Source organism: Bradysia coprophila, assembly GCF_014529535.1.
Source record: "Bradysia coprophila strain Holo2 chromosome IV unlocalized genomic scaffold, BU_Bcop_v1 contig_144, whole genome shotgun sequence".
Lineage (NCBI taxonomy): Eukaryota > Metazoa > Arthropoda > Insecta > Diptera > Sciaridae > Bradysia > Bradysia coprophila.
This window is the reverse complement of record NW_023503373.1, coordinates 2,583,669-2,611,603: the sequence shown is the minus strand read 5'-3', so window position 1 is coordinate 2,611,603 and position 27,935 is coordinate 2,583,669. Positions and strand designations below refer to the sequence as shown.

Sequence of the window (27,935 nt, the reverse complement as noted above, 5' to 3'; positions counted from 1 at the left end):
TTCATTTATATGGCACTACGACCGCTTTTTTGTTTGTCTCATCTTGTTTATTTCATAATCTTATCAAAAATATCATTAGAGCGTATTATGCTTTTTACGTTATATAGAATGATACTCTGCCCATTGAGCAGTCATCTGACACAGCCGTAATAGAACTATAGTTTGGCTTTTTCAAATTTAGCCAATGGTGCTAATGGACTTAATAATTTCATTTCCGTCTTCTCATTATCGATTTTGTTCCATTTCTGAACAGTCACACGACCAAACACAATAAAAATTATAGCGCTGGCGACGAGCGTAGCGGCTCCAATTAGAAATACGTACTGCCACTCTTCGTCAGAACTCTAAAAATTTTGGCACATTGCATATGATTATGATAAAATCGACTTCTATAAACTAGGCATACCTTTATCTTTGTAAAATGGGCGATGACCAAGGGAGCAATAAAGCTGTAGTAGAGTGGAATTAACTTTACTTCAAAAAAGTACTACAAAATCGAACGATATACATACCCCGATGCTGATCCAACTGTGTGTATGAACGCGAAAATAGTTGTGGCAAAGTTAGGTGAAAGATCATGTGGATTTTGCATAGAGGTGATCGATATTGCACCAGAAAAACCCAGTGCCAGTGATATAAACGTAATACTAACGTAAGGTCGATTGTCGACAAACATAAGGCCAACGAGGAAGCATGCCGGTAGAATATGGGCTAAAAGTTTCGCGCAGTTTCGTAGTCAACGCAGGGTCCGGTAAATATATTTCAGGTATACACTTACAGCATACTGCAAAACCCTTTCGTATGGATTTCGAACTGAGTACTTGATTTTTGAACATATAATCGCCAAGAAATCCGAAGCCAATTCCAAATATGAATCTTGCAAGATAAGGAATGCTACTAAGAAGCCCCGTTGTTGCTATATCGAAATGATGAACCTTGAATTGATCCAAATGAATTTAATATCAACAAAATTCCAAAGTTGCGTACTTCACTCAGATATTTGGGTGCAGCTGTTAGAAAGATGAATTGCGCAAATAAAATTCCAGAATGGAAGATAACTAGAGCCCAAAATGGCACTGAGATCATCATAGATTTAATAGGTGGCCAAGGTTTCTGTTCGGAATAAGTGATATTGACTAATTTCTCGATGTTATCTCGTTGTCTGTGTATGTACCTTCACTGATGTCATCTTCACTTTACTCAAAATGAATTCCTTCTCTTCTGTTGATATGTAAGGATGCTTCTTTGGCGAATCGTAGACAATACCGTACCATGCTACTGCGTATATGCCAAGTATAAGGACGACTACATAAAATGCGTAGTCCCATCCGAGGTATTTGATTATATAACCGGAAATGGACCAATCTATGACGGTACCAATACCGTTAGCCAAATACGCTGACAAAAACTTGCCTTTCTCTTCTGGTGGGGCCCAGTTCGAAATGAGAGCCTGCATAGATGGAGATACCGTTGCCATTGCCATTCCACTACAAAACCGAACTACAATTGATAACCAGAGATAATTTGCTGCTACTGGTGCTACTCCAGATAGTATCGCAGCAACTATTATACCAAGTCCAATCACTTTCCGTGCACCATACCGTTCAGCAAATATTCCGGCAATGAACATCGTCACGGTACCTCCCCAAAAATATGAACCAATTACTAAACTTTGCTCATATGCGGACCATGCATATCGAGGACCGTACTACATTATGGAACGATCCAAATGTGTTATTCTGTTATACTGTTATTGAAATTAAATTACATCAGGCAGTGCTTCCGATGTTGTGTTGTAAAGTGGTTTCGTCATAGCCAAAATTATGATCGACATATTCCCCCTTACCACGTTGTTTATCATACAGCCGAGACATATCATTGAAGCAATTACGTACCTCATCGTTAAAATGAGGTGCAAATTCACTTTTAGGAATTCAAATTTTTAATTAAGAAAATCAACACAATGCGAATAGTTGCTCGCATAAACTGAGGAAGACTTGTCGCTAATACGACACCGAAAAAACAAATATTGGTGAGCATTAAATAATATCAATCTATTGGTTGTTGGTGCCATTGATGTTTTTGTAAACTATATAAACGATCGTTTTATTCATTTTTGATGTAAATTGATAAAGTTAAAATAGAAACCTGATTTGGTTGTGGCTAGACTCAGATTACGTTTTGTCAAACCTGAATTTAGAATTAGATTTGTACGATCGCCCACCATACAGACTTACTTTCGATTTCGATAAACGATTTACTAACCTTTAACGGATGGCCATTCATCTGATATCGACAACGACGAGCTCTGGGGGGTCCAAAATTGTATGGAAAAAATAAAGTGTCAAAATGTTTAAGACACAGGGCAGAAAATCAATCTACATGGTCCCCTGATAAAAGGCGTCTATGAGACCGATTCAATCCAAATCGATCAAGGGTCTTCGTTTATATTAGTGTAAGTGAAAATCATCCATAGAAAACATTTTTCAACTTTTCCCGTGTATCGGCAGGTGTCCAAGTGCGTTTGTCAAAGATCATATTAAGAGTGATATCGCGAAATCTTCGAGCAATCGGCGATGCCATGCCATCCGGATTTTTGACGAGTATGGTACCCATCGAATCCTTGCTTCATTACGAGTTCAACGAGGTATATCTCGCATCTCTCGGAATTGTCGTTTTCGTGGTAGAGCTGTTTGAAAAATCGGTGGTTTTCGGGTGGAAATTTTTTCATCCTGATTATCTGTGGTAATGAAGGGTCGACTTCGTTCAAATTTTAGGGGATTGTAGTGCTAAACTAAATTCACATGAAAGCGAGTCACCGAAGTACCCGATGGTCACATTTTACCAAAAATTCTCGTTTTCTTTTTCTATAAATGGAGAATTACAATGAAAAATATTGTTTTTCCGATTGTTATACAGATACTTTGACAAAAACAATAATAAGCAGAGTTTCTCTACTATTTTCTAAACCATTTAATCATAGAACCAATTTCAAAGAATATGTATTGCGATGAAAGCTAATAAGCAAACAATCTTTTCGGTGATTACATATTTAGTGCAATTCTCTGTATAACAATCGGAAAAACAATATTTTTCTTTTAATTCTCCATTTATAGAAAAAGAAAACGAGAATTTTTGGTAAAATGTGACCATCGGGTACTTCGGTGACTCGCTCTCATGCGAGGGGTGACGCACTTCCATTTAATCCATTAAATCCATTTAATCCATTTAATCCAAAAAAATTTGTTTAGTTTTACCGAAATAATTAGGCTACCCACCTGAAAAATTTGTGAAGTAATTGCGAAAAATAGATTTGCACGATCACCAGCTCGTATTTTACAGTATTTTGTAAAATGAAGTTTTTTCGTATTTAATCCATTTAATCCAATTTTTATTCCATTTAATCCATTAAATCCATTTAATCTAGAAGTGAGTTACCCCTCGCTCTCATGTGAATTTAGTTTTCTTTGCACAGCAAACTGTTCCATAATGTAGCCCAGGGTCCTAGGAGCATTTATCACACGCATCCAACCAACCACAAACTTGGCTGCTTCATAAAAGTCAACAAATTTCACATTTTATGTAAGAAGTAAAGTCAGGAAAATTATCATTGGAAAGCTGAGGTACCAAGGAACTGTGTAAATTACATTTAAGGTGAAAAAAATGAAAGTGGTCGACAAACCGGTCAAAATTTCTATGGAGTAATAGGTGACATCTCTTAATGCCAATAGTCCCTCCAGCTCAAGTTTTTATATTTTTAGGATGTACCGAGGCTAAGCCTTCTAATGGAACCCTAAACCGTTAGGTTTGCTGATGCGCGCACCCGTTAGTAGTCAGAGAAAATTTTTCTCAATACAATCACTGAAGCCAGTACAGCCAAAAGCCCGACGTATTTGGTAGCTTATGTGATCGGTCTAGTCTAGCACTACAATCCCCTAAAATTTGAACGAAGTCGACTCTTTATTACCCGAGATAATCTGTGTGGAAAAATTTCCACCTGAAAACCACCGATTTTTCAAACAGCTCTACCACGAAAACGACAATTCCGAGAGATACGAGATATACCTCGTTGAACTCGTAATGAAGCAAGGATTCGATGGGTACCATACTCGACAAAAATCCAGATACGTTGAATTTGTCCTCCATACAAATTGTTCGAAGATTTCGCGATATCACTCTTAATATTGAATATTCTAAGGCCTGTGCCGTATCGGCGACGAGCGACCAAAAAAATATTTTGCAGAAATGCCCAGTGTTACGAGGGCTTCCAAATATAATACCAAAACAAGTTTTGATTGATACTTTTGTGATAAAACTGATAACTCGGTACCTTCTGTGAACTTTGGTGTGTTATGTTATTTGGAATGATGTTGTGTCCAACGGTTCTGTCTGTGTTGCTCACAGTGGATTAATTAAAAATATTGTTAATGTAAATTCCTTTTTCTTTTTTAATGGGTCACGTCCCCTTTGGTAATTTGCTTCAGCTGTTTTTTTCACCTGGTCCCACTCATACAAACAGAATTGCTTACACATCTTTATACTGTTTTACCACTGCCACGCACGTGCTTTTAACTATTTCATCCCTATAAAGACACATAAGCACTTTTGTTTATACAGGTGAAAGACATCTGAAGCAGATTCATGTCCACATTTCACTAACGGCGACTGTAGCAATCAATCGAAGAAAATTATGACAAAATATTTCCACGAATCAATTGACTGAAGTATTTTTGCCTTAGGCAAATTGCCTAGCCAACAACAGATGACTAGTCGTTTCAAAAATATACGAAGTACGTTGGTCTCATTTATCAAATTTACAATGTATTTGTTCTTCTCCTCAACAATATAAGAAGCTGTTTCAATTCTTTCCAACCGTATATGCATATCATTACACTCAATGCGCGCAATTTTGTAAACATCTCATTTTACAACAATAGTTGTGAATGAACATAAGTTTTTCTAGTGACCGTGAAATCGAAATTACACACAAATGTTGAAACCTCACAAATGTTGTAACAAAATGTAAGAAAAACGATAACATAAAATAAAAGTTAGTGCAATTATTTAAATACACGGCGGATTATGTGGAGATTAAATTTGATTTACATTTTTATCAGATCATACACACATTAGGGGGCGTTCAAATATTCTGTAATTAAGTATTGAGCCGATTGCTAGTTCAATAGAATGAATAGTACATTTCGAACGTAGGACTAAAAGTCTTTTTTAGCGTGTGAGAAGCGTGTGAATCGAATTCGCTAAAAAAGACTTTTAGTCCGTGGTTTGAATTAGTTATCTATCTACCAAGGTAGGTATGAATGTATTTTTTCGCACTAGATGTCGATTGTCGACCCGAGGCGAAGCCGAGGTCGAAAAGACGTCGTGTGATGATTATGGTTATGACAAGGTGATGATTATGGCCCGGAATTGCGAAAAGTATATTTTTCATATTGGACGGAGAAAAAGTGTGACAAAGGATATATTATTATAACCCGGTCTACCAAAGAGATGTTTTCTAGAGCGTTAAGTTGCATATTATTGCTGTGAAAACAAACGCTCGGTTTTGTCGTGTTTTTATCGAGTGCTATGATATAGCTTTATTCGCAGAAACTTTCCGTCTATGGTGAGAGAAAAGTTATGTTTTGTGTTTTAGGAGTTGTTGTGGTGGTTTGTTGATTCTACACAAAATTTGTTTAAACAAGTGAAAATCTAGATTTTTTATTTCGAAGTTTTGTAATTATTTCAAACAATTACAATTAAATATTTTTTAAGATATAAAAAACTTCATCTAACCCCTTAAAATCATCTCCCAATGTGCACATACCACTTGCAGCATTCGACCGTTGCAACGCATAACAACTCCCAGATTAGAAAACATGTCGAATTTCACATTTCTTTCTGTAGAATTATTTTTATTCCGTTGAACAAGCCCTGCATAGTAGTCGAACAAATTTTTGTTTCTGTAAACTAATATATTTCACAAAACAGTTTTTACAATAAAAAAAACCGGGCTAATTATTTTCTGTTGTAATGATAATCCTCACTATATACAGTTTATCAGACATAATAAACAGATAGTTCATATCATCGTTTCATCGGGGACATTTAATAATTTTCAGTTTGACGGCTCTATTCACAATCTCTTTGGAATGATATGCTTTTTAATCGAGTCATAGAGAGTATATATATATATATGATAAGGTAAACAAATTTTAAGAGGCAGAAAAATTATTTTTATGGTTCAATCGGCAACAGAAATTCACAACACATTCAGTTGAACGTTGTTGGTTGAAATAAAAACATTTCGAAAAAAAATCAGTTGGAATTTAAATTAAACAAATATATTGAAGAGAAAGTGTTGCCCATCGGTGTTACCAAAATTATTTTAAAGTTGCAATATCGTAAGTTCGAAACGTAAGTTCGATTGAGATTGTCGGAATTATAACACAGTATTGTTGAATGAGTAGTATATATACTATATATTACATATATACGCTGGACATTATGAACAATGAATTTTTACGTCAATTTGAAATGTTCACATCATGATTACATGTTATATTGGTATTCGCGATGTCATTATAAGAGAGGAAACGGCTAATCACTAACAATGCGACCCGACAGAGTGTATAAAGCGAACAAACGGTTGATTGGAAAGATACAACAGAGGCGTAGTTCGCGATAATCGTTTTTTGACCTTCACACCTGTCTCAGAATTTCTAAATGAAAGTCTCGTGACAGAAATGTGTTTGAAAATTGGCCACGTTCAAGTCCATTAACATTTTGTTAGACGAATTATATGTCTTCATTATTTTTGTGATCGAATCATTTTATGAATGAATCTTTACGACAACGTGATTGAACTTCCACTACGGCCATACATCTCATCTCATTATTTTAATAGTTTAACGATTAAAAAACAGGCCGAAGCCCAGTGATATGTCAAACGACAATACAATGAAAATCCATCAGTAAATACAATTTAAAGTCATTTAGAAAAACCAGAAGCATGTAAAACAAATCTAACAATCAGTCATACTTGAATACTTTCATTTACTTTCCTACTTTGGAGAAAAAATTTGAAATTTCCTCTTCACCACAATTCACCACAGCGGAGCGCAACGCATCCGCGATATCACATTTTTGTGGAGAATCAGCTGTTATTTGTTTTGTAAACGAACAGTTTGTTGTGTATGGAACGCGCAGCCAACAAAAACAACATTTTATCACAATATTGATTCAGTGACTCATTTTACTACGTTCATTGTAGTCATTTTCAAGCCCATTGTTGATAAGTCTTGTTGAGATGATGGAATATACAGAACGGGATAGGCTTCTCGGAGGAGAGCCGGAAGTAAGTACTTGCAATACCTGTATCAAACTCATTCCCTGAGAACATGTAGAATTAATTATTACTGGGATGTTAGTCATTCCGAGTCCTAAATAGTCGTAAATGGGAAAAGGAACCTGTAACTGGAAACCTGTTTTGCTCACATACAATTTGCATGTCTAAAGTTTACCAGACATAAGTACTCTGATGATGTGTTGCGTGTTGGTCACTCGTTCGTAGCATTCCGCTTAATTCGTTAAAAAGAATGAATGAAAAGATATTTTCTTTAACTCGTAGAGATCCAGTGAAATGGAAGCTGTTCCAGAGAAGGGACATCAGAATGCCAGAAGGATTACACAGTACATTGCAGCCCTTATAGCTATGGGCGGTGCGCTATCTGCTGGTGCCGTTTTTGGTTGGAGTTCTCCAGCTCAGGTTCGCCTCACAAACCAAACAGAATACGGTTTTCCCATTAACGATGTAAGTTTACACGTTACTTATACAGTGAAATTTTCATTACATTACCGTACTGCACGACATGGGAAATAAACTAACTTTCCATTTCGTTGCAATTTGCTTTTTGGCGCGTGAGAATAACCGACTAACTTTTCATATCCACAGGAAGAATGGTCATGGGTCGGTTCGACAATAACATTAGGAGGTAATTTACAAAACAATCTTATCGTAGAACATCATCTCTTAGTTGTCGTCGTTTTCTTTTCGTTTCAGCTGCCTTTTCGTGTGCCATAATTGGAACAATAATAACGTTCTTCGGCAGGAAAAATACGATGTTAGGCTTAGTGGTTCCATTTACTGTCGGTTGGGCGCTTGTTTGTTGGGCAAATAGTGTTGCTATGTTGCTAGTCGGCAGAATATTACTCGGAATATCTGGCGGTGCATTCTTTGTGGTCGCTCCAATGTACATTGGCGAAATAGCTGAAAAGGAAATTCGAGGCGCATTGGGCAGTTTTTTTCAATTAATGGTGACAACCGGAATACTATTTGTTTATGCCGTTGGATATGATCTGAACGTATTTACATTCAGTATTATTTGTGGAGTGTTACCTCTAGCTTTCGCTGCAGCTTTTGTTTTTATGCCGGAGTCTCCGTTGTACTTAGTATCAAAGAATCGTAGTGAAGATGCGATTAAGTCTCTGAAGTGGCTTAGAGGGGAACACTACGACTACAATCATGAATTGAACGAATTGCAAAGCCAACACGAGGCCGACATCAACAATCGCATTTCCATTTTAACGGCACTCAAACGACGTGCTACAGTCAAAGCCTTGATAATTATCGTGGGATTGATGTTCTTCTTGCAATTGAGCGGAATCAATATTGTGATCTTCTACACTGGATTCATTTTCGACGCTGCCCACATTGATATCAAAACCGAATTGGCAACAATATTAATTGGCATTATGCAGGTAGTTGCAACGTTCGTCGCTTCGATGATTGTTGACAAAACGGGACGTCGGGTGCTTCTATTAATTTCGATCTCGGTAATGGCTATATCGAAGATTCTTCTCGGCGTTTACTTCTATTTGTACAGCGAAGATCCTGCAAGTGTCGAGAACTTGGGCTGGCTTCCGGTCTTCGCACTCTGTTTGTATATCATTGTGTTTTCACTGGGCTTCGGACCAATTCCATGGTTAATGGTTGGCGAACTATTTGCTTCTGATATAAAAGGTATCGGTGGATCCGCAGCTGGAGCATTTAGCTGGATCTTTGCATTCGTTGTTACAAAAACATTTTCGAATATTCAAACAGCGATTGGAATCGGACCGACGTTCTTTCTGCTTAGTGGTTTTTCTATCCTTGGAACTGTGTTTGTCTTCTTTGTAGTACCAGAGACTAAAGGAAAATCGTTAGCTGAAATCCAAACAATGTTGGGTGGAACTGGAAATTCCTCATCGTCTGATGAGGATACAGATGTGACCGTCAGTGTTAATGATGAGAGATAGATTGTGTTGTGACTTTGAAGGTAGAAACGTTGTTTTTTATGTGGACATTACCTCAATGTGTGAATTGTTTCAGATGTGATAAATGAAGTAAGTTTATTGAAGGCAAAATTATTCCTAAAGTCAAAAGCTTTTTTTTTTTTAAATATTTCTGTGCGTAAATATATTTTGGTATTAAACATGTTTTTAATCACATGAAAAAATGCAAGAATATCTAAGATAATCAAACTTTTTGTGCAATCTTTGTCGTAAGTTACATTTCAAAATCAGAAAAGTTTTTCAATTGTATTTTTTCTTACCTTATTGGTACACCTACCAAAGTTAAAAGAATAAAAATTAATATTTTTAATCATTTTTGCGAATTTTTTGTCCAACGGTTGTTCATTGAAGTTGTAGCAAAATGAGGGTATATGTCACGAAAATGCTGAAAACCTGTAGCAAACCAGAATAATAGTCTGAATTCCCTGCAGTTCTACAGTTCTGGGATAGGGAAGACAGTGGACCATGAAGACGTTATTTATTTTTCGGAACTGACTTCTGATGACTTGATGTTAGCCAATTAAGAAATGTCTAGTCTCTAAAACTGTCTCATAAACAGTCACAAAAATATTTTCATCGAGGAACGGTACCAATAAAATTTAATTTCAAACGAAAAAGCTTTCGTAAAAGTAAATTGCAATTTTCATACGAAAAATCGTCTGTCACATCCCAAAAATTCCGGGACCCTTTTTAGGGGAACCGTAATACCGTAATATCTGCTAAAAAAAAATCTTCCATTAAATTTCGGTAATTTACCATACTTTCCAGAACAGAACAAGAAAAGGCTTATTCTATCTAAATGGATTTTCTGCCTGAAAAAAAAACAATTTTCCATTTTCCGTAAAAAGTTCCACCACTTTTCATGCGAACAACATGGAACCAAGTAACTCTTAAAGTATTTAATGCGGACGTAGCGAGGGACGTAGCGATTTTTTTCAACACAAGGACCTGGACAGTTCCAATTTTATGGTACAACGTTTTTTCTAAACTCAATCATCCTGTTATATTTTAGAGGCCGTTCATAAATTACGTATGAAAACCCCCTTACAAATCTCATGTCAGAAAGTATTTGATAGAAAAAGGTGTTCTAAATATCGTTACAAAGAAAGTTTGCTTTTGAATGCTATTCTGATAGTCAATAGTTTCAAAATTAAAAGTGAGAATCATAAATCGAATTTTTACCGTGAAGCCATGATGGCTCAATTTTTGGTCAAATGGTGAAAAATGTAGAACACAACCAGATCTCCATTTCTCTCCATTTGGCAAAAAAAAATGAGCCATCATGGCTTCACAGTAAAAAACCGATTTAAAACGAGCCATCAGAACCGTCGAAGCGTTTGCTGCGACTGCACTCCGTACAAACCCGTATATCTATTGCATAACGTGACCCTAGTGCGTCTGTCACCCTACTTTGACCGAAAGCCTATTGAGTAAGCCCGTTAATGTAGTTAAAGTAAAATTATTATGAAATGTGTACATCTTAGAAATTGCGCAACAGAACCTGTCATTTGCCGTGTCATTTACATTTACATCGTTTATTTTGTCATAAATATCACCAAAAGACCTTAAATCACCTAACTCACGAAGGGCCGACCCGAATATGCACATCAGCCCATCTTCGAACTTAGCCTCACTATTTCGACTAACATTTTTGAAATCGGATTTAATTTACTCAAGATATCGACGTGACAGACAGCCAGAATTTTTATTGCGGATTCGTCAGCTATGAACATAGGCAAACACTTTGCCCTTACTGTCTGCATCGAATTCCATCAATTGCACACGGCATCGTAATCCTATGAGCCCCTTTGTACTTCGTACGGGGCTGTCTTGACCAGAAATATGTCACAAAGTTTTATGATTCGAGTTCCCGCAATCATAAATTTTCTCTGCAGAAAAGTTTCTGAATCAAATACAGAGTGGAAGCCAGAATCATGAAATCTATTACTTCTTTTTCTCAAGAGTAGATAAATGTTGAGAGTACGATATGTCATAGATCAAATCGAGGACTAACTCGAAACTTGACTAACTAAACTAGAAAAAGTCCTTTCAGAATTAACCCAGATCATTGGAGATATGTTTAGACATGTTCACTGAAAAATATCATCAATCTAAATATGATAAAATTTACAAATAATCGATACAATTACAATATCAATCGAATGATTAATAGATAATCGATCAATATCGACTGATCGAATTTTCATCAATATTTATCGCAGTATCAAGCGATATTATTTACTATTATCAGTCGATATTAATCGGTTGTCGATAAAACATTCGATTGATGTCGATTTTTTGAAAATATCGATAATCGATTCTCAGGAAGTAATCGATATTTTATCAATCGAATGAATTATCGAACATGCCTAGATATGTTGTATTAAACAAAAATGATATGATTGTTCAAACCAAAACTAATCTATGTTTAGTACTCACACTTCCCAAAAACTTATATGTGACTGTAAAGAATCCATATCCTTCTAATCCAATGGGATATCTAACAGACTGAATTTCCAGAAAAATCACCGCCAGTTTGTCCGGGTCTGTCATGGATTTAACATTCTTAGTGCAGTTGGACAAATATTTCGTAAACTGGCTCATCTGCAGATTTGGGTACCAATTTAACCTTTTGAAGGTGCGATATTAATTATTCACATTTAGTGGTCTTACGTTGTTGGTTGCCTCTGCTGCATATGTTAAAGATGCCAGATAAAGAATGGCATACTGCATGTAGTCCAAAATTAACCACCATTCGGCTGCATCAAATATTGCGATACTATCTCGAGCAAAATGGGGAATACTTGCTACGAACACGATTACGATGAAACTGCCGCAAATTGAATTAATCTGTTCAATTAATAGTTTCATGTCATCGTAGCATTGAACAATCTGAAGAAATTTTGAATTTATTGACCAAACCTGAACCATTGGTTTTTCTAAATCCTACCTTCTGAATAGGAAGATACTGATTATGCAAAAGTAAGTTCAGAAAATCTTTTATAGTTAGACCAATAGCAATGGCTCCAATGTAGAACGACAATTCGGTAAAATGACTCGATAAACGAAGAAAAATTTTCACAATCAAGAATAATAAAGTGAAAGAAATTGTGAAAGGCGAAATTTCCGATTCCATTAACGGATGATCAGTTTCTCTACAATGGAAACCGTAGTAGAATTTCCCAGCATTCGTACGAATTAAATTGATGAATGTTGCATGGCCATAAAATGTGTCTGCATATAGATGGGCAAAACATGATAATATTGCCAATAGATGTAGAAAGATGGCAGTTGTCCGAAACTTAAAAGAAATTGATTGGGTATAACACATATATATCGGCTAACATTTCACAGACAGCAAGAGTACAGTTATTGAATCTATTACGTAATTTGTGAAAGTATTTTTAACAGATTGAAATAGTATGTTGTGTTACAAGTATTGTAATGTTGATTTTTTCAGCACTAGACCCAAGTTTTCCTTACGAGCGGAGCGAGTAAGGAAAATTGGGTCGTGTGCTGAAAAAATCTCATTACAATACGTGTAACACATCATGCTTTGTGCCAACCGAGAATTGAAATAGACAAATGCACAAAAATTCAGAATTTTCATTGTAAACAATCACTCTTCGAATTTGATCGATCACGTTGCTTTGCATTTTTTTAAAACGAATGCTGTAATAACTCATACGAATTTCATTTCAACACTGGTTTGAGTGTTGTAATAAGCCATGAAAACGGGTGTTGTAATTTTGGATATTTCAATCTAGTTATCGATATTGAAATCCGTCGTATTTCAATTCTCGGTGGCACAAATAATCTTTGAAAACGGGTGTTGTAATTTTGGACATTTCAATCTAGTTATCGATATTGAAATCCGTCGTATTTCAATTCTCGGTGGCACAATAGTATGTTGTGTTACAAGTATTGTAATGTTGATTTTTTCAGCACTAGACCCAAGTTTTCCTTACGAGCGGAGCGAGTAAGGAAAATTGGGTCGTGTGCTGAAAAAGATTATTTGTGCCACCGAGAATTGAAATACGACGGATTTCAATATCGATAACTAGATTGAAATGTCCAAAATTACAACACTCGAAGAGTGATTGTTTACAATGAAAATTCTGAATTTTTGTGCATTTGTCTATTTCAATTCTCGGTTGGCACAAAGCATGATGTGTTACACGTATTGTAATGAGATTTTTTCAGCACACGACCCAATTTTCCTTACTCGCTCCGCTCGTAAGGAAAACTTGGGTCTAGTGCTGAAAAAATCAACATTACAATACTTGTAACACAACATACTATTGTGCCACCGAGAATTGAAATACGACTCTTTTCAGCACTCATTTCAGTATTGTAAAGTGACTTATTTCAGCACCCGTTTGATGTGATATTACAACACTCAAAGCAGTGTTGAAATGAAATTCGTATGAGTTATTACAGCATTCGTTTTAAAAAAATGCAAAGCAACGTGATCGATCAAATTCGAAGAGTGATTGTTTACAATGAAAATTCTGAATTTTTGTGCATTTGTCTATTTCAATTCTCGGTTGGCACAAAGCATGATGTGTTACACGTATTGTAATGAGATTTTTTCAGCACACGACCCAATTTTCCTTACTCGCTCCGCTCGTGGGTCTAGTGGAAAACTTGGGTGGAAAACTTGGGTCTAGTGCTGAAAAAATCAACATTACAATACTTGTAACACAACATACTATTTACTTCATTTGTTTTAACTGCATATTTCTGCATCAAAACGTATATTTCTGCGTATACAGAACTCGTTCTTTATTTTTGTCGTCGTTATAAATAACAGGTGGTTTAGCCGTTGCGTCGTCTGCAAAAAGGTTTTTGAATTACCTTTTGATTCCTGTTATTGTCGTTGCAATGTATCGAACTATTCATTATATTTCCGAGTACATTCTGCTTCGTCAGAACCATGTGAATTAAAACCAGTATGTAGGTAAATAAACATATTCCTTCGACCATGATGAAAAACTGATTTGGCTTATCGACAATCTTAGGCACTGCAAATTTCTTCCGTAAATTTCCTAGTCCCAACATCACAATAAAAAAATGTACAACGAAGCAAAAAACCTAAGGTTTTAGAAGTTAGGGATGAACAGAAAAAAAAACACTGATAGCTTCACTTGCCTTTCGTACTTTATTCGTGTAGATTTCGTATCCATGTTCAACTGGGACAAATTTATAGGGAAGCAAAAAGGTGTAATAACCAAACAAACAGTAGACGTAATAAAAATTGAAAATATAAGATCTGAATTGAACAGAACTTCTACATGCAAAATTTCCTTTGAGTGTAGAAATTTCCATTTTGAACGGTTCTGTTGATTGGTTAAAGAATGTCGACTTGTCGTGCAGAACTACGCGAAGTAAATAGGGGAACAATATTTTTTAACCGTACTCGCTGGGATGCCAGTTGATAAGATAATCCATTTCATTTAATACCATCAAAAACCTTTGATTGGTTCAACAACGACTATAATGGAATATTTATGTTGCGGTACGTTTAACATGAGATAGTCACACCTGCATGTGCATCAATCGTATAACCTTTTATCATCTGTTATCGGCAGCGATGATGAGAAAAATAAGCGATGAGCGTAAATGATTTTGTAAAAGTATGTCGAAAATATTAGATTAATATATGATTATTGAGAAGGACAATCGAAGACTTGCCGAGATTGCCTCTCATGTATCGATATCCTATTTTATCATATGAGCGAAAACGAGACAACAATACTTAGTACTTGTCAATAATTTCCTATTATCCTTCTAGATAAACAATAGTGACGTCACAACGTGGCGCGAGTACATTACGTTCTTGTTTGGAGATTTTTATTTTGCCGATAGGGAGGTTTGAAGCCCGATCTGAAAGCAAGGGCTATAATCGCTCGTGGAAAAAGAACAATCTCCAAACAATTGCTTAAGGTAGTTTACTTGCGAAGCCTTGCAAAAATAAAAATTATAGCAAGTGTCAACGGTGTGCTCCTTTGCTAGTTCTAGTGATGTGCTTGCAGTCAGTAAATAAATAGGCTCTGGTTGCTACTACATATCTGCCGCTCATAAAAAGGAGTTGTCTGTGTTGTGTTGTTCAGATACATACAGTAAAACCGTTTTTCATACCTAGGACCCGAAACGTCCGTCCAATATGAAAAATACTATTCGTACCACGGACTAAAAGTCTTTTTTAGCGTATTCGATTCCAGACTTTGCCTTCGGAAACTTCTCACACGCTAAAAAAGACTTTTAGTCCTAGGTACGAAATGTACTATTTGAACCCATCTTGTAGCCCTACAGCCAATCTGTCCAAAAATTACAGACAAATGACTTCGTGATTTTACTGTGAAATATTTCCTGAATTTTATTTGAAGCTGACGATGACTATCAGGCAGGGACTATTTTTGAGAAATTCTTTGAGAAATTTTGAGAAATTTTGAGAAATTTGAGAAATTCTTTAGAAATTCTTTGAGAAATCTTTGAGAAATTTTTGAGAAATTTTTTATATTTTTGAGAAATTTGAGAATTTTGAGAAATTTGAGAAATTTTTGAGAAATTCTTTGAGAAATAATTGAGAAATTTTGAGAAATTCGATTTCTCAAAATAGTCCCTGCTATCAGGTCTGGACTGGCGATTTTGGGAGGGGCTTTTGGATTTTAGTATTAATAAAAGCAAAGCACTAACGTACTCTAAATAGGGTTCTGAAACTTGACAGTGTGTCACAATCATTTCATACGAAATAGTACTCTATTTAACAGATGTCGACTATGATCACTTTTGCTTGAAGTGCGTTGATGAAGGGCAATGAATGAATTTTTCGAGTCAGTATGACCTTGATGACGATGTAGATACTCTCAATCTGATATTGAGGGATTCTTTTGAAAAACAGCCTGCCGAAGTCGGACACATTTTCTAGTGGATTTTTTGATATATGCCTAGATAGGTATTGGTCCCTAGAAGCCAAAACCACTTTCAAAAAAATTCGTCCAAGCTTGTGAGAGGTGACCAAAAACCTAAAACATGCACTTTTCTTATGGAAATTTATCGTAGGCCACGAAACGTACAAGGTCATGTGGGGTGTCATTAGAAAGGTAATTGCATGTACTTTCGGGGCAGATTGGGTCTTGTTGGGTTTAAAATTCATCCACACTGAGTTATGAGCAGTTGAAAGCCTACGAGAAATTTCTATAAGAAAAGTGCATGTTTTAGGTTTTTGGTCACCTCTCACTAGCCACACTTCAATTTTTTAGCATGCATTTTACTATATAAAGGACCATATTATCCACACCTTGTCATTATTTTTGTCGTCATTATCGATATGCCGTATGTGACAGGTTAAAAAACCAACGATTCATGTTGTGTGACAATGTTTATTTCGACAAAATATAACTCTGCTTATTTACACATTTAATTAAACTATAGTTTCAAACGCTTTACCATTCATCTTCCCATCGCTTCGCCTCAAAAATGAAGCTGACAAATTTTCAAAATAAAAATGACATTGAGGAACAACAAAATATCATTAAATAAATTCACTTATCGCTCAACTCCAACCAATCGCTCAAATGCATTAACAAAATAAAGAGAAAAAAAATAACAATTTCTGCTAAAGTATACAAACGAGTGTGCAATTATAACGTGCAAGAGACAACAATTGAACTTTTCTTTTCATAATAACAGTAGGTATTAGCATATTGACTTAAATTAATGGTGACGAAAATGAGGAAAAAAATGAGTCAAGTGAAAAAAAAAGAAACTGAACGAAACAGAAAATCGTCCAGTTTCGCATATGTTTTGTGCCTTTTCATTTTGTTAATGACGTATATCCGGTCGGACCTTCAGCGCTGGTCTTTCGACCGCAACAGCATACCCTTTTCACAACATCAGCCAGTGAATCGGATTCGTTTTCGTCCTCATCGATACCGGACGAAAAATCTTGCATACTCATTGTGCCCATAAATTCTTTTAGATCATTCACGGGAAAGCCGTCCTTGTAATACTTTTTAATGGTGTCGTATGCATCCATTATGACCGAGATAAAAAGCGATAACACAACGTATATGTACAAACTGATAAAAGAGTATAGGTAGATGCGACTGAACCACCACAGCATTTCCGATTTTGATGACATTGTAGTGAATGTGGCAAACATGTCGTCGCCATTAATCAGTGCAAAAAGACATTCGGATGTGGTAGCCAATGAGCGAAATTTGATGTGATACGGACCGAGCACCAGCCAACCGCAGAATGTGAATCCAGCGTAAATTAGCAGCGCACACAATAAAAATCGTGAGATTTTCGGTGCAGCCCGTTTTAGTGTCAAGATCACAACGTTGTATGTTTTGAAGAATCCCAGGTAGCGAAGTACACCGAACCATACCAATAAATTGCCGAGTCCCAGTAGTACGGAACAGGTATTCCATTCATCGGCCGTGAAATTTGTTCGTTCAATTTGTTCCTTCATGGACGAGCCGAGTACCAACAAAATGTCGTTGAAAATGATCATGATGTACCAGAAGTTGAGGAAATCGATTTTTCCTTCCAGACTCAGTTCCTTACCGTACGTCTCTCGGAAGAACCGTACCGTTTGGTTCCGAAGCAACTGGGCTCTGTATATGGCTCGTGTACACAAACAGAACGATATCAGGCAAATTATGATGACCAATGCATTTAATACACTTCGCATAGCCGCATCTATTTCCGAATCGATGGTATATTCGACGTCTCCTTTGCAATGAAGTCGTATCGGTTCGGCATCTAGGGACAAAAGCATCTGCCCATCGTGGTCGGTATTGTCGAATAAAATTGTAATGTCGAATTGGTAACAGTCGGGTGCTGAAATTAGTCCAGCTACCTTGAAATTTACTGTTTTCACAGAAAATTCGAGAGTGGCCTTGACCAATGACGAAAAACTGATGACAACGCCTTTGCTCGCTAAATATTCTTGGCTGCCAATGGTCGTCACATTTCCCGTTAGGTTGATGCAACTCTTATCGATTTCGGAATTGAATATGTAGCTCTCGTTGAACCCGAATATCACTCCCTCTTTGTATTGATACAAGCATAGCTTCAGTGGTGCCATTGTATTATCTTCCTAAATGAGTAATTACCGAAAAGAAATAATTAGCAACTGAGATACCCTCAGACACGAACCATTAACTTACGTTCGGATATGAATATGGGCCGATGGCAATGGACAAATTACTGTATCCAGCTATGGCATAATCAATTGTATCGTAAAAGTCAGATTGAATGTACAATGCTAACGGTCCAACCGACGGTGGATATGACTCCACTTCACTTTCAGCGTCCCATCCTTTCAAAAATAAATGCGAAAACGAAACCCGATTGTCCCACGTATAGTTGACGTGATTGTATCGCGAATGGGCGAAAAGGCACAATTGCATCGTTACCAAAACGAGCTTGATCAGCTGAACCAAAAACTTATACGGGAAACGCCGCCGTGTTTGCCATTTTTCAATTGGATTCATAAAGAAAAAGAATAATTTCCGTCGCATTCGTTCTTCTGCAAACGATGACATCTGTATGGTAGACCTTGGTATCGACGATCCAGGTAATGCGGTAACATCATGATGTGACTGGCTGGAACTTCCTGCAATCCGCACGTTTGCGATTGGACTTTCGATTGGTTTTTCTATCCGAATTCTATTTGGTCCTCCACAGTCTTCATCACTATCACAGCCCGATATTTCGCCTGGCGTTGAGGAAAAATGACTCATTTCCAAATCACTGCTGCAGGTATCCAATTTAACTTTTATTATTCTAAATGGATGCTATGAATCACAGCTCAAATTACACTTCATGTAATCGAGTTAATGCACCTTTCGGATATAAATTCCTTTGTATTTGTCGAACGATTAACTATTTTCTTATTTACACTTTTTTCTATTTTTTGTTGTCTTTTTCTTTATCAACTAATTTCACCTCACAGTAATGTTCACTTTTTGACATACCTTTGTTTCGTCACACAAACAACAGATTGCACTGAAATCACTGAATGCGTTTTCAAATGTTTTGGCGTTAACACATTATAAAGCAGTGAATCTTCAGAGTCACATTTTATTTGCATTTTTTGATATGTGCTGCGGTTGGATTAACCTTTTTTGATTAACCTTTTAGATTGAAATAGTTATTTGTGGGTCTGTTTTGGTCGATTGATTTTAGGCAATTTCTCAACTTGTAGCCCGAACGAAGTGAAGTTAGCAAACATCCAAAAATAATCGGTATTTTTAACCCATCTTTGTACCTTTAAAAGTATAAAACTGAAAATTTTATCATTTCATTTCATTTCATTTATTTTACGTAAAGATATATCGATTACAAATGATCCGCGTAGCTCCAGTATGTATACAATTCTAGGGAGCTATGTTAATGTGTTTCTTATACATTCGTTAAATAAAAATAAAAAGTAAAAATCCTAGCCTTTAAGTAACAACAACTAACGCAAAACTAGGATTAGCAAGGGACTTAAACATTAAAAGATAGATGGTAGCATGCAATTTATTCAAGGATTTCAATAAAAAGCGAACGTTGGCAGCTTTTATTCACTTGATCGTGAACAAATCAAAAGTTAATTTAGGTCAATCAGTGAACGACGAAACTGATTGATGTTTAGAGAATTTCTAATAATTGACGGAAGACCATTGAACATCGTAGGAACAGAATAAAGAAGGCATCGTTTGCCATAATTCGAAGAGATTTTAGGTTTCTTGAGCAAGTAAGAATGCCTCGTGTCATAACGATTGAGGTTGCAAGAGAACTGCAACGAATGATGTTTCAGTCCATTAACACAGCAAAAAACGACGACAAATACATACATCTGCGGAACGGTCAGTATATTCGGGAACTGCGTACTAAATAGTTGTTTGGTTGTATACCTTAAAAGCAACCGATGAGCGGCTTTGAGTGTAATATGTGAAGCTGATCGATCAACGATCCTCTGGCGGAACCCCAAACTCCAACGCTATAGGTCAAGTGTCAGTGAACAGTAGAAAAGTAAATTAGGCGAAGAATTTCCTTCGGTAAGAACCGAAGACGCTTGAGGATTCCAACTCGTCGAGACAAGATTGAGCATGAATACGAAATGTGTTCTTCCCAACTCAGGAACTGATCAAGAGTCAAGCCGAGACACCTGACAGAGGGACACCATCAAACTTCAGAATAGGTTGATCATCGATCTTGGAACGCGGCTTACGAAAGTGTACGAGCTTCGTTTTGCTCAGGTTGAGGGTAAGCTTGTTTCTTAAAAGCGCATACGCGCTACACAAAGATTAAAAACTAAATGTCAAAGAAACATTTCAATCGAATCAAAGTCATAGATTGGGAGATAATTTAACGCATAAAGTAAAAAACTGAAAATTTTAACATTTTGTTTCTTGAAAGACAGCATGGATTAATTTGGCACACGGAGCTAAAATAACGCATTTTTCAACTACGTAAAAGGTGAACTCGCACACGATGAACGAAGTCATGCCAAAGTGGCTACATGCTTACCAATAGAGAAAAGAAACCAAGAAAATGTACTCAGTCCAAACACAAATATTAGGCATAAAAGGGCCTTAGTCTACCTCTATGGCATATTCTATAATAAATGAACATTCACTTGCACTTATCACCTCTATAATTCACTTTCATTATTAATAGCCTCAATATAGCCTCAATACAAACAACATACTTAACGGATAACAGCGGTAGATACAAAATCCACCAAAATCGTAACTGCTCAATTACAAGCCCTAGGTCAAAATATTGTGCGGATGATATTGTTCGTCATTTTGATTCGGATGCTAGAATCTGTAGAGTGTGTGTTGTTTGTATTGGGATCATTTACATATTAATTCATATCATCAACATCATTTTCATTGAACAAAGAGTATTTAACTGTGCAAAGTGTCAAAAAGCCACATAGTATATAATACGATTTAGAGAGATTCCGATTTTCACATGAAATTATAAACTTTGTATTTTTCCAATCATTGACTTAATTGGAGAATTCCGTATAATTCTCAACTCATTTATACAGAGGGCTTAAGTCGGGCGAAGTTCCGTGCACACGAGAACCACCTGGTTGTTCTGCACCGGATGGCAAGAAACCCGATGGTCTAAGCCTTGTGCCTTGGGCCAGAGGAAAGTCACTGCTCTGGGATTATACATGTTCAGACACATTTGCCCAATCATATATCAATAGATCTTCAAGCCAATTAGGTTATGTCGCAAAACAAGCAGAGGACCAAAAACTTGAAAAATATGCCCACTTACGAGATCAATTCATCTTTGTACCAGTGGCAACCGAAACAGGAGTTTTTGGAAAAATTGGGCTTCAATTGTTAAAACAAATTGGAAGCAGAATCACTGAAGTGGCGAAAGAAAAAAGAGCAACAAGCTATCTCTCCCAAAGAATATCAGTGACAATTCAACGAGGAAACGTTGCATCAATCCTCGGTACACTTCCGCCTTCCAAAAATTTAAATGAAATATTTTATTTGTAAATAACAAAATACCCTCGATTTATATACAGTGTTTAAGGAGAGCGAAAAGCAGTTAAATTTAATTGGTCTCGGGGTCAGCTGTCAAATTTTCATCAATGAAAAAAGAAATTGAGAGTTGAGCCCAGTTTTAGTAGATTATTCACCTCTGTCCACATGTTTATTTAGACACTTGGGGAGTTGTTGCATGAGCCGAAGGCGAATGTTATAACCCCAAGTGTCTAAATAAACTTTTTATCGCATACGTGGTGTGATTCCCCGAAAAAATTATTCACCTAGGATACATAAACAAACATTATACTTCTGTAAATTGTCAAAGTGTCATTCGCATATCTTGTTGTCTCGTTTTCGCTTATGCGATAATATATATTATGTACCTGTTGCCAAGATTGATATTTTGACGTGTGAGACATTATTGCCCTAGCCGAAGGCGTGGGTCATAATGCCTACACGTCAAAATAACAGTCTGGCAATAGGTGCATATCATATTTTATCTGTCGAGAACAGATATATCGAGATAAACAAAAACTCCCTAGAGGGACAAGCTCGAGATTATCGTTCTAGACAGATAAAAAAGAATATGCACGTATGACAAGCCGTCTCGGCAAGCCTCGACCGCTTTGTCATACGTGCATAATATTTATTATGTGATTTCTCTCATTTTGACGTGTGACCCCGAGACCAGTTAACAAAGTGGTCAAAAATCGCTCTCCTTAAACACTGTATAGAACTCGTATTCTCTCTATTAAAAAGACACATGGAATTCTCCTTTTTCTTAGCCATCCTTTATTCAAATTAACCAAATGTATAAACATCTCTAAAAAATATCGCTGGTTTTACGAGCTTCGAAGCGTTAGATTTATTTTAATTGTCTGACTGACTTCCGAGATAGTTTAAATCTTTGTTGTATATAATTTACCATGAAGCATATTGCGTTTAAGTCGGGGAATACAATTCAAATAACAATTCCAAGGAAGCGTACTAACATGCAATAAAAGCGCTTAATATTAGCACCAGTTACAAGATTACTTTTTCCAATTTCGCTCTGAAAATAACCATTCGTGTATTTGAACAGCGATGTAATAACCGCACAAATCCCACATAATAAAATTAGTCATTTAAATAAATGTAGCGAAAATTCGGCTCATGTCCATAATTTAGAAGGCCATAATGAGACATGTTATCATTCTGAATTCCCTTTTCAACAAACTAAAGTTAAATTTCTGTAACATGTTCGAATAAAGTATGTGAAATGGCTGGAATATCGTATCGTATATAGAATCCTAAGTATACCTTTTCCATATAACAATATGTGAATGTAGTGTTAACGCTACAGATTTCCCAACGGAATGTAAACGGAAAAAAAAGTACCACTCGGCTCTATATCATTCCATTTTGCTACTATTTCTCAATGCTTCGTCTATTTCTCAGTATGTTTTACTTACTTTACAAATACATAAACCTTATGGTGTATTAAGATAAAGATTGAAGATTAGATTAACGCCAGCTTTACAGCCTACTAAAAAATTATTTCCATCCATTAGTTGGAAGCTCTCTGTGTTATATCCGTTTGATTGCTCCCTCAAAAATTTTATGTTTTAATGGTTTGGAGGTTGAGTTTGTGGAGATAAAATAGGAACGAACACCTTTCTCGGTTTAGCTAAGCTAATTTTTGTTATTTTTTATTATTATTTAGTCAAGGAAGAGTTTTGGAAATAAGCACAGACGAACTGACGAACATCCAACAAATTGAAATATTAAAATGAAATTTGTTCAACATGCTCTCCTGTAGGTTTGTCTAATTTTATACTTCTCTTGAACCTGCCAATTACAAACCATTGACCCAATCTGTTGAGGGTTAATTAATGTGTGTATAGTCGGTATAGTCTATGTATAGCTACGTTTGAGTAAACATACAATTTGTAGTACTTAACTACCCCAGGGGAACATTTCGTTATGGTAGGCTGTCAAATTCAGTCTCAAATTGGAAAAAGAATATTTCGTTCTGTTTAAAAATGTTGATTTTAAGGTAGAAAAAGATGTGGAAAAGTTAAATTTTTTGATATGACGTTAGCACACAAAGTCACTTTTAAAAATGATGAAAAATTCAATCAATCCAATTCATTTTATTCATTTATTCAAATGCGATATCGACATTACCATACATGTATAACGTTACGTACAAATGCGTACAACATTCCATGTCAATTCCCGTAAATATTAACCTATTACAAACGGCAGGCATAACCAGTCATTAAAGTCTGGTACTTCTTTTGATCTGAGAATTTTGAAAATGCTGATGTGATAGTATATTACTTCCGAGGTTCCAAGTTGTGTATTTGATAAGTGGGGTGTTACAGCCCGACCCGAAGGGGAGGGCTGTATTCCCCACTTGTCAAATAACAACTTGGAACCTCGTAAGTACAATGCTTTACGTGATTAGGCAATGTAAATGAAAATGAAACATGCCGTAACACGTAAAATCTATTACTTCTAATACCTTTTGTTAAAATAAATGTTGATATCAAAAACCTCCGTTCGGAAGATAACATAGGCACTTCTCTTCGTCGGTGTTCTCAATCAACTCTTTGCCTGCGTGTCTATTGGAACAACTTTTTTGCTAAAAATAAATTAATTTGGAAAAGATACGTGGATCTGCTTGTGCGTCAAGTTGCTGTGGAAACTAGTACAACAATTCGTTCGCAACACGAGCAGAATCAGTTATCAGTCCGAAAACCCCATAACTGCACTATATTCAAATTGAATCTTTTACTACAGTCGTGTAAGTGACTATGAAAACAGCGGCATTAATGAGTCGAGGTGACTATTCGCCCGCGTGGGCGAATAGTATCTTATTCACCGCGACTAGTTCTGAAAAATTCAACTTTTCATCACTTGTAACAAAATATACTATTAAAACACGTCCGCCTCCTATCAGTTGACCAAGTTAAATGATAAAAAACGAATCTAAGCTTCCGAATGTCAAAAATTTATAATCGGGCGATGAAAAAAAAATTGATGTACAGACTGTACCGATCGCGCTAAACCAACAAAAATAAGGGTTACCAATCACTCATCAAAAAATCGTAGCGGGCATTTCCAACAGCTCGCATTGCTTCTTTTGATGTTTTTTTTTTAATTTACAGTCGTCATACGTTCAATTTTCTAATCAAAATGTATAGAAAGACGAAAGTAATGCATACCTATAATATATTAAACCTAAGATGCATTTTGTTACAAAACTTTAGAGGTGAGCTAATCGCCAGTAAACAAAAATAACCCGATCATAAGATCTTCGGAAAATGAAAAGAGCACTCTGGAATGAATTTATATACTGATAGAAGGTGGATATCGACATTTCTTGTTCAATGGCTACAATGGCTGCGAGGTTTATAATAATAAAATCTGACTCGCTCGTTTTAAGTTCTTATTTGGTCCTTAATTAGATGCAAGTTAGTTCTAAATTTATTTTGGAACCCAGGGATCCCAACACTTTTGATTTCAGAACCTTCCTTAAGACACTACTATTCTTGTTTCACTCAATTATTTCTATCTTACGAATTCAATAAACTTTTTAACATGTATGTATATATTGACGTCATATTCAACGAAGCGTACTTATGCTTAATTTAATCAAAGAAAACCAGTCTTATGAGAATGTATGTTTTGCATCTTAAGATTTACTTGAAGTGGATACGAAAAACCAGGTTCCATCTTATGGGTGGGTCAGATCCCTTGACTGATGAAATTATCAAAAGTCATTGAAATATTCCTTTATTTTATCTCCATTCTCTAAATTAGGACAAAAAATTACGTAAGTCTAGGCTAGGATATAATACAACAGGAAGTGGGCAAGTATCCAAAAAACTTGTAAAACAGATAATTGATGCATAACTGACGTGCAATTTCGAAATTCGGTTCGTGACATAAAAAAAAACAGCCAACAGTTCTTTTGGGCAATTACTCCCAGTTCATTCAGTTGATATTGTCCATCGACGAATTTGACTTCAGGAATTTTTTTACTCGTCCATTGGATGGAAAACAAAGTGCTGATGGTGAATCTCTGTGGAGATCTAGACATGATCCAATTTTCTATTGAATGTGTAGCTAGAAACTGAATGACGTAGTAAGTCGGACTGTACGCCAATTGAGGGTCAGCTCTTTGTGTGATTGTGCTTTACCACTTACCTGGTTGGCCTAGCGTAATCTAGGAGGCATAGCAATCGAAATACATTGGTCGCTGGGTATAGTGAAGTCGGAGTCGGAGTTGGAGGAATTTTTTTACTCGTCCATTGAAACCAAATGTGTGATTTGCGTAACAAGCATTTCAGTATTTTCCGTTTTTAGATAATATTTAATTCGTTTCACATGAAAACCGATCATAGTGAACTTCAAGACATATTTTCTGGCGTACGACCCTTGACTTAACATTCAAGGGGCATTGGCCAAATACAGTATAATAAGAACCTTGACATTCAATATAGTAATTGAAATAGTAGCCGTTCTTGAAAGACAAACCGAGATTCTGAGAAACGAGCCAAGTTCAATACTTATAAGTTTTCATTCAATTAACACTGCTGCGTATACATAGAATTACATTACCTGAGAATTTGAAGTTGTGTCATTCAGTTAGTTCTCTTCAACGTACTCAATCGTTACGACATAAAATCTTACCGCAAATGGTTAACTTTTTGGTAAATTTAAAATATTATCAGGAGGGAAATACTGAGGACATAAATGTTTCTCTTTTTAGACAGTTAAGATTATTGCAATTTTTTTGCTGCTGTTGGTGAAAGCAAATGGTCACATGGAAATCAGCCAACGTTTAGATGGGACATCCGATCATGTGTCTAAAGTTGGAGATTCTGTCGATCATCCAGGGGCACGTATTTCTGAATTTGGAGATTCTGTCTCAGCAGTAAATATTTCTGAGATGAAAAATCGACGGTCATATAAATGGGTGAAAATTTCGCACCATCCTGGAGCACAACATCCATGAACTTGGCTATCACATGTGTAAATGTGTTGACGAAATAATGATAAAATAGAAATGAATTGTGTGCACAGTGGAAATTGATTTGATAGTAAACATAGTAGAACAGTACTCTACGATTTGTTTTTGATTTTAGCCACCGAGTGAAAATGCAATCCACAGTTTGTACCGCGTTTTTTTAATCCAGTGCAGTAACCCGCCGCAGCAATGGGAAATAAAAAAAAACACTTTAGGAGACGGAAGCGTTGGCACACCGTGCTACCATTGCTTTCATCACCTAACTAAAAAAAAGCTTTCATATGTACATACGTATACCTGCTATGTGTTCATTCAGTCGAACTAGCCACCTGCTACATTAACATAGTTTCCTACTGATTGTATTATCACCGAACTACTTTACACATGAATATATTCACTCGGATGTTGTTGGCTGATAATATAGCTAGGTATAATCCATAAATTATTTTCGGTAATGCGTCCATTTGTTCGTAAAGTTTTGCAGACCACACTCCATTGTTTAACCATTATTAATAGTTCATTATCAATAAATGTGTTAATTATAAAGAGCTAAAATTGCACACAAATTTTATACTATGAACTCATCTCAACCAAAGTAAAGCCGATGCGAAGAATATTTTAGTTTTGCTATTTAGTTACACAAATGTATACAAACTTAAACAGTAAGAAGCATCATTACCATAATATTACACAAACGATTCAACTCAAATCAATCGAATGAAACTTATGGTTTCAGCAAAAGTAATATTTGCATTTCAATTTTCAATGCTCATTCATGTAAACGCTGTGTGTTGTGTGCGTAATTAATTCGCATTACGTAAGATATTCGAAGTTTCAGATGAAAATTGTTTTCAAATTTATGTCCTTTGAGTAATATGAACGAGAATATGAATCGTTTCAATAAATGGATAAAGTGCATAGTTATCTTTTGCGTAATATTTTGCACTATAGAGAGAACTATTAGAACACTAGAACATTAGGCTAATTTAGCACTATTAGAAAATTTCAATGAAAGTATACTCTACGTATGTTCTAATGTCAAAATTTGTATGGAGCGGAGGAAAAAGCGATTT

General features: G+C 36.0%; 4 protein-coding genes and 1 long non-coding RNA gene across 6 annotated transcripts; 2 read left to right on the top strand and 3 right to left on the bottom strand.

Moving 5' to 3' along the window:
• Positions 1-25: 25 nt before the first annotated feature.
• On the bottom strand, positions 26-2,007 carry LOC119071226 (sialin-like). The gene is made up of 7 exons (XM_037176042.1): positions 1,769-2,007; positions 1,175-1,708; positions 988-1,113; positions 779-935; positions 513-711; positions 407-449; positions 26-344 (listed from the first exon to the last, which is right to left on the bottom strand). The coding sequence occupies exons 1-7, from the start codon at positions 1,898-1,900 to the stop codon at positions 156-158; spliced, it is 1,380 nt and encodes a 459-aa protein (XP_037031937.1). The 5' UTR covers positions 1,901-2,007; the 3' UTR covers positions 26-155.
• A 4,269-nt stretch (positions 2,008-6,276) lies between these two features.
• LOC119071211 (facilitated trehalose transporter Tret1-like) lies at positions 6,277-9,640 on the top strand. 2 transcript variants are annotated; one of them, XM_037176007.1, is made up of 4 exons: positions 6,277-6,414; positions 7,628-7,810; positions 7,952-7,991; positions 8,060-9,640. In XM_037176007.1, exons 2-4 carry the CDS (start codon positions 7,640-7,642, stop codon positions 9,292-9,294), a joined length of 1,446 nt encoding a protein of 481 aa, XP_037031902.1. In that variant the 5' UTR covers positions 6,277-6,414; positions 7,628-7,639; the 3' UTR covers positions 9,295-9,640. The 2 variants fall into 2 exon arrangements, with proteins under 2 accessions (XP_037031902.1, XP_037031901.1); XM_037176006.1 differs by lacking the exon at positions 6,277-6,414 and adding an exon at positions 7,169-7,354.
• LOC119071264 lies at positions 9,606-14,418 on the bottom strand. Its single transcript, XM_037176121.1, has 5 exons — positions 14,188-14,418; positions 12,281-12,631; positions 12,004-12,222; positions 11,770-11,934; positions 9,606-9,723 (listed from the first exon to the last, which is right to left on the bottom strand). The coding sequence occupies exons 1-5, from the start codon at positions 14,389-14,391 to the stop codon at positions 9,673-9,675; spliced, it is 990 nt and encodes a 329-aa protein (XP_037032016.1). The 5' UTR covers positions 14,392-14,418; the 3' UTR covers positions 9,606-9,672.
• A 2,280-nt stretch (positions 14,419-16,698) lies between these two features.
• On the bottom strand, positions 16,699-19,292 carry LOC119071182 (mucolipin-3-like). Its single transcript, XM_037175952.1, has 2 exons — positions 18,510-19,292; positions 16,699-18,439 (listed from the first exon to the last, which is right to left on the bottom strand). Exons 1-2 carry the CDS (start codon positions 19,083-19,085, stop codon positions 17,150-17,152), a joined length of 1,866 nt encoding a protein of 621 aa, XP_037031847.1. The 5' UTR covers positions 19,086-19,292; the 3' UTR covers positions 16,699-17,149.
• A 7,052-nt stretch (positions 19,293-26,344) lies between these two features.
• On the top strand, positions 26,345-26,944 carry LOC119071359. The gene is made up of 2 exons (XR_005086626.1): positions 26,345-26,545; positions 26,605-26,944. It is a non-coding gene; the product is annotated as an uncharacterized LOC119071359 (long non-coding RNA).
• Positions 26,945-27,935: the final 991 nt, after the last annotated feature.

Coding starts and splice junctions, on each gene's coding strand:
- LOC119071226 (XM_037176042.1), bottom strand. CDS start 1,900: ATGAGGTACGTAATTGCTTCAATGATATGTCTCGGCTGTATGATAAAC. Junction 936..987: donor CACCCAAATATCTGAGTGAA/GTACGCAACTTT, acceptor GATCAATTCAAG/GTTCATCATTTCGATATAGC. Junction 450..512: donor ACAGTTGGATCAGCATCGGG/GTATGTATATCG, acceptor ACTCTACTACAG/CTTTATTGCTCCCTTGGTCA.
- LOC119071182 (XM_037175952.1), bottom strand. CDS start 19,085: ATGAGTCATTTTTCCTCAACGCCAGGCGAAATATCGGGCTGTGATAGT. Junction 18,440..18,509: donor GCCCATATTCATATCCGAAC/GTAAGTTAATGG, acceptor TTACTCATTTAG/GAAGATAATACAATGGCACC.
- LOC119071211 (XM_037176006.1), top strand. CDS start 7,307: ATGATGGAATATACAGAACGGGATAGGCTTCTCGGAGGAGAGCCGGAA. Junction 7,355..7,627: donor TTCTCGGAGGAGAGCCGGAA/GTAAGTACTTGC, acceptor TTTAACTCGTAG/AGATCCAGTGAAATGGAAGC. Junction 7,811..7,951: donor ACGGTTTTCCCATTAACGAT/GTAAGTTTACAC, acceptor TCATATCCACAG/GAAGAATGGTCATGGGTCGG.
- LOC119071264 (XM_037176121.1), bottom strand. CDS start 14,391: ATGTTGGGACTAGGAAATTTACGGAAGAAATTTGCAGTGCCTAAGATT. Junction 11,935..12,003: donor CAGCAGAGGCAACCAACAAC/GTAAGACCACTA, acceptor CCAAATCTGCAG/ATGAGCCAGTTTACGAAATA. Junction 9,724..11,769: donor CATATAAGTTTTTGGGAAGT/GTGAGTACTAAA, acceptor GGTTTGCTACAG/GTTTTCAGCATTTTCGTGAC.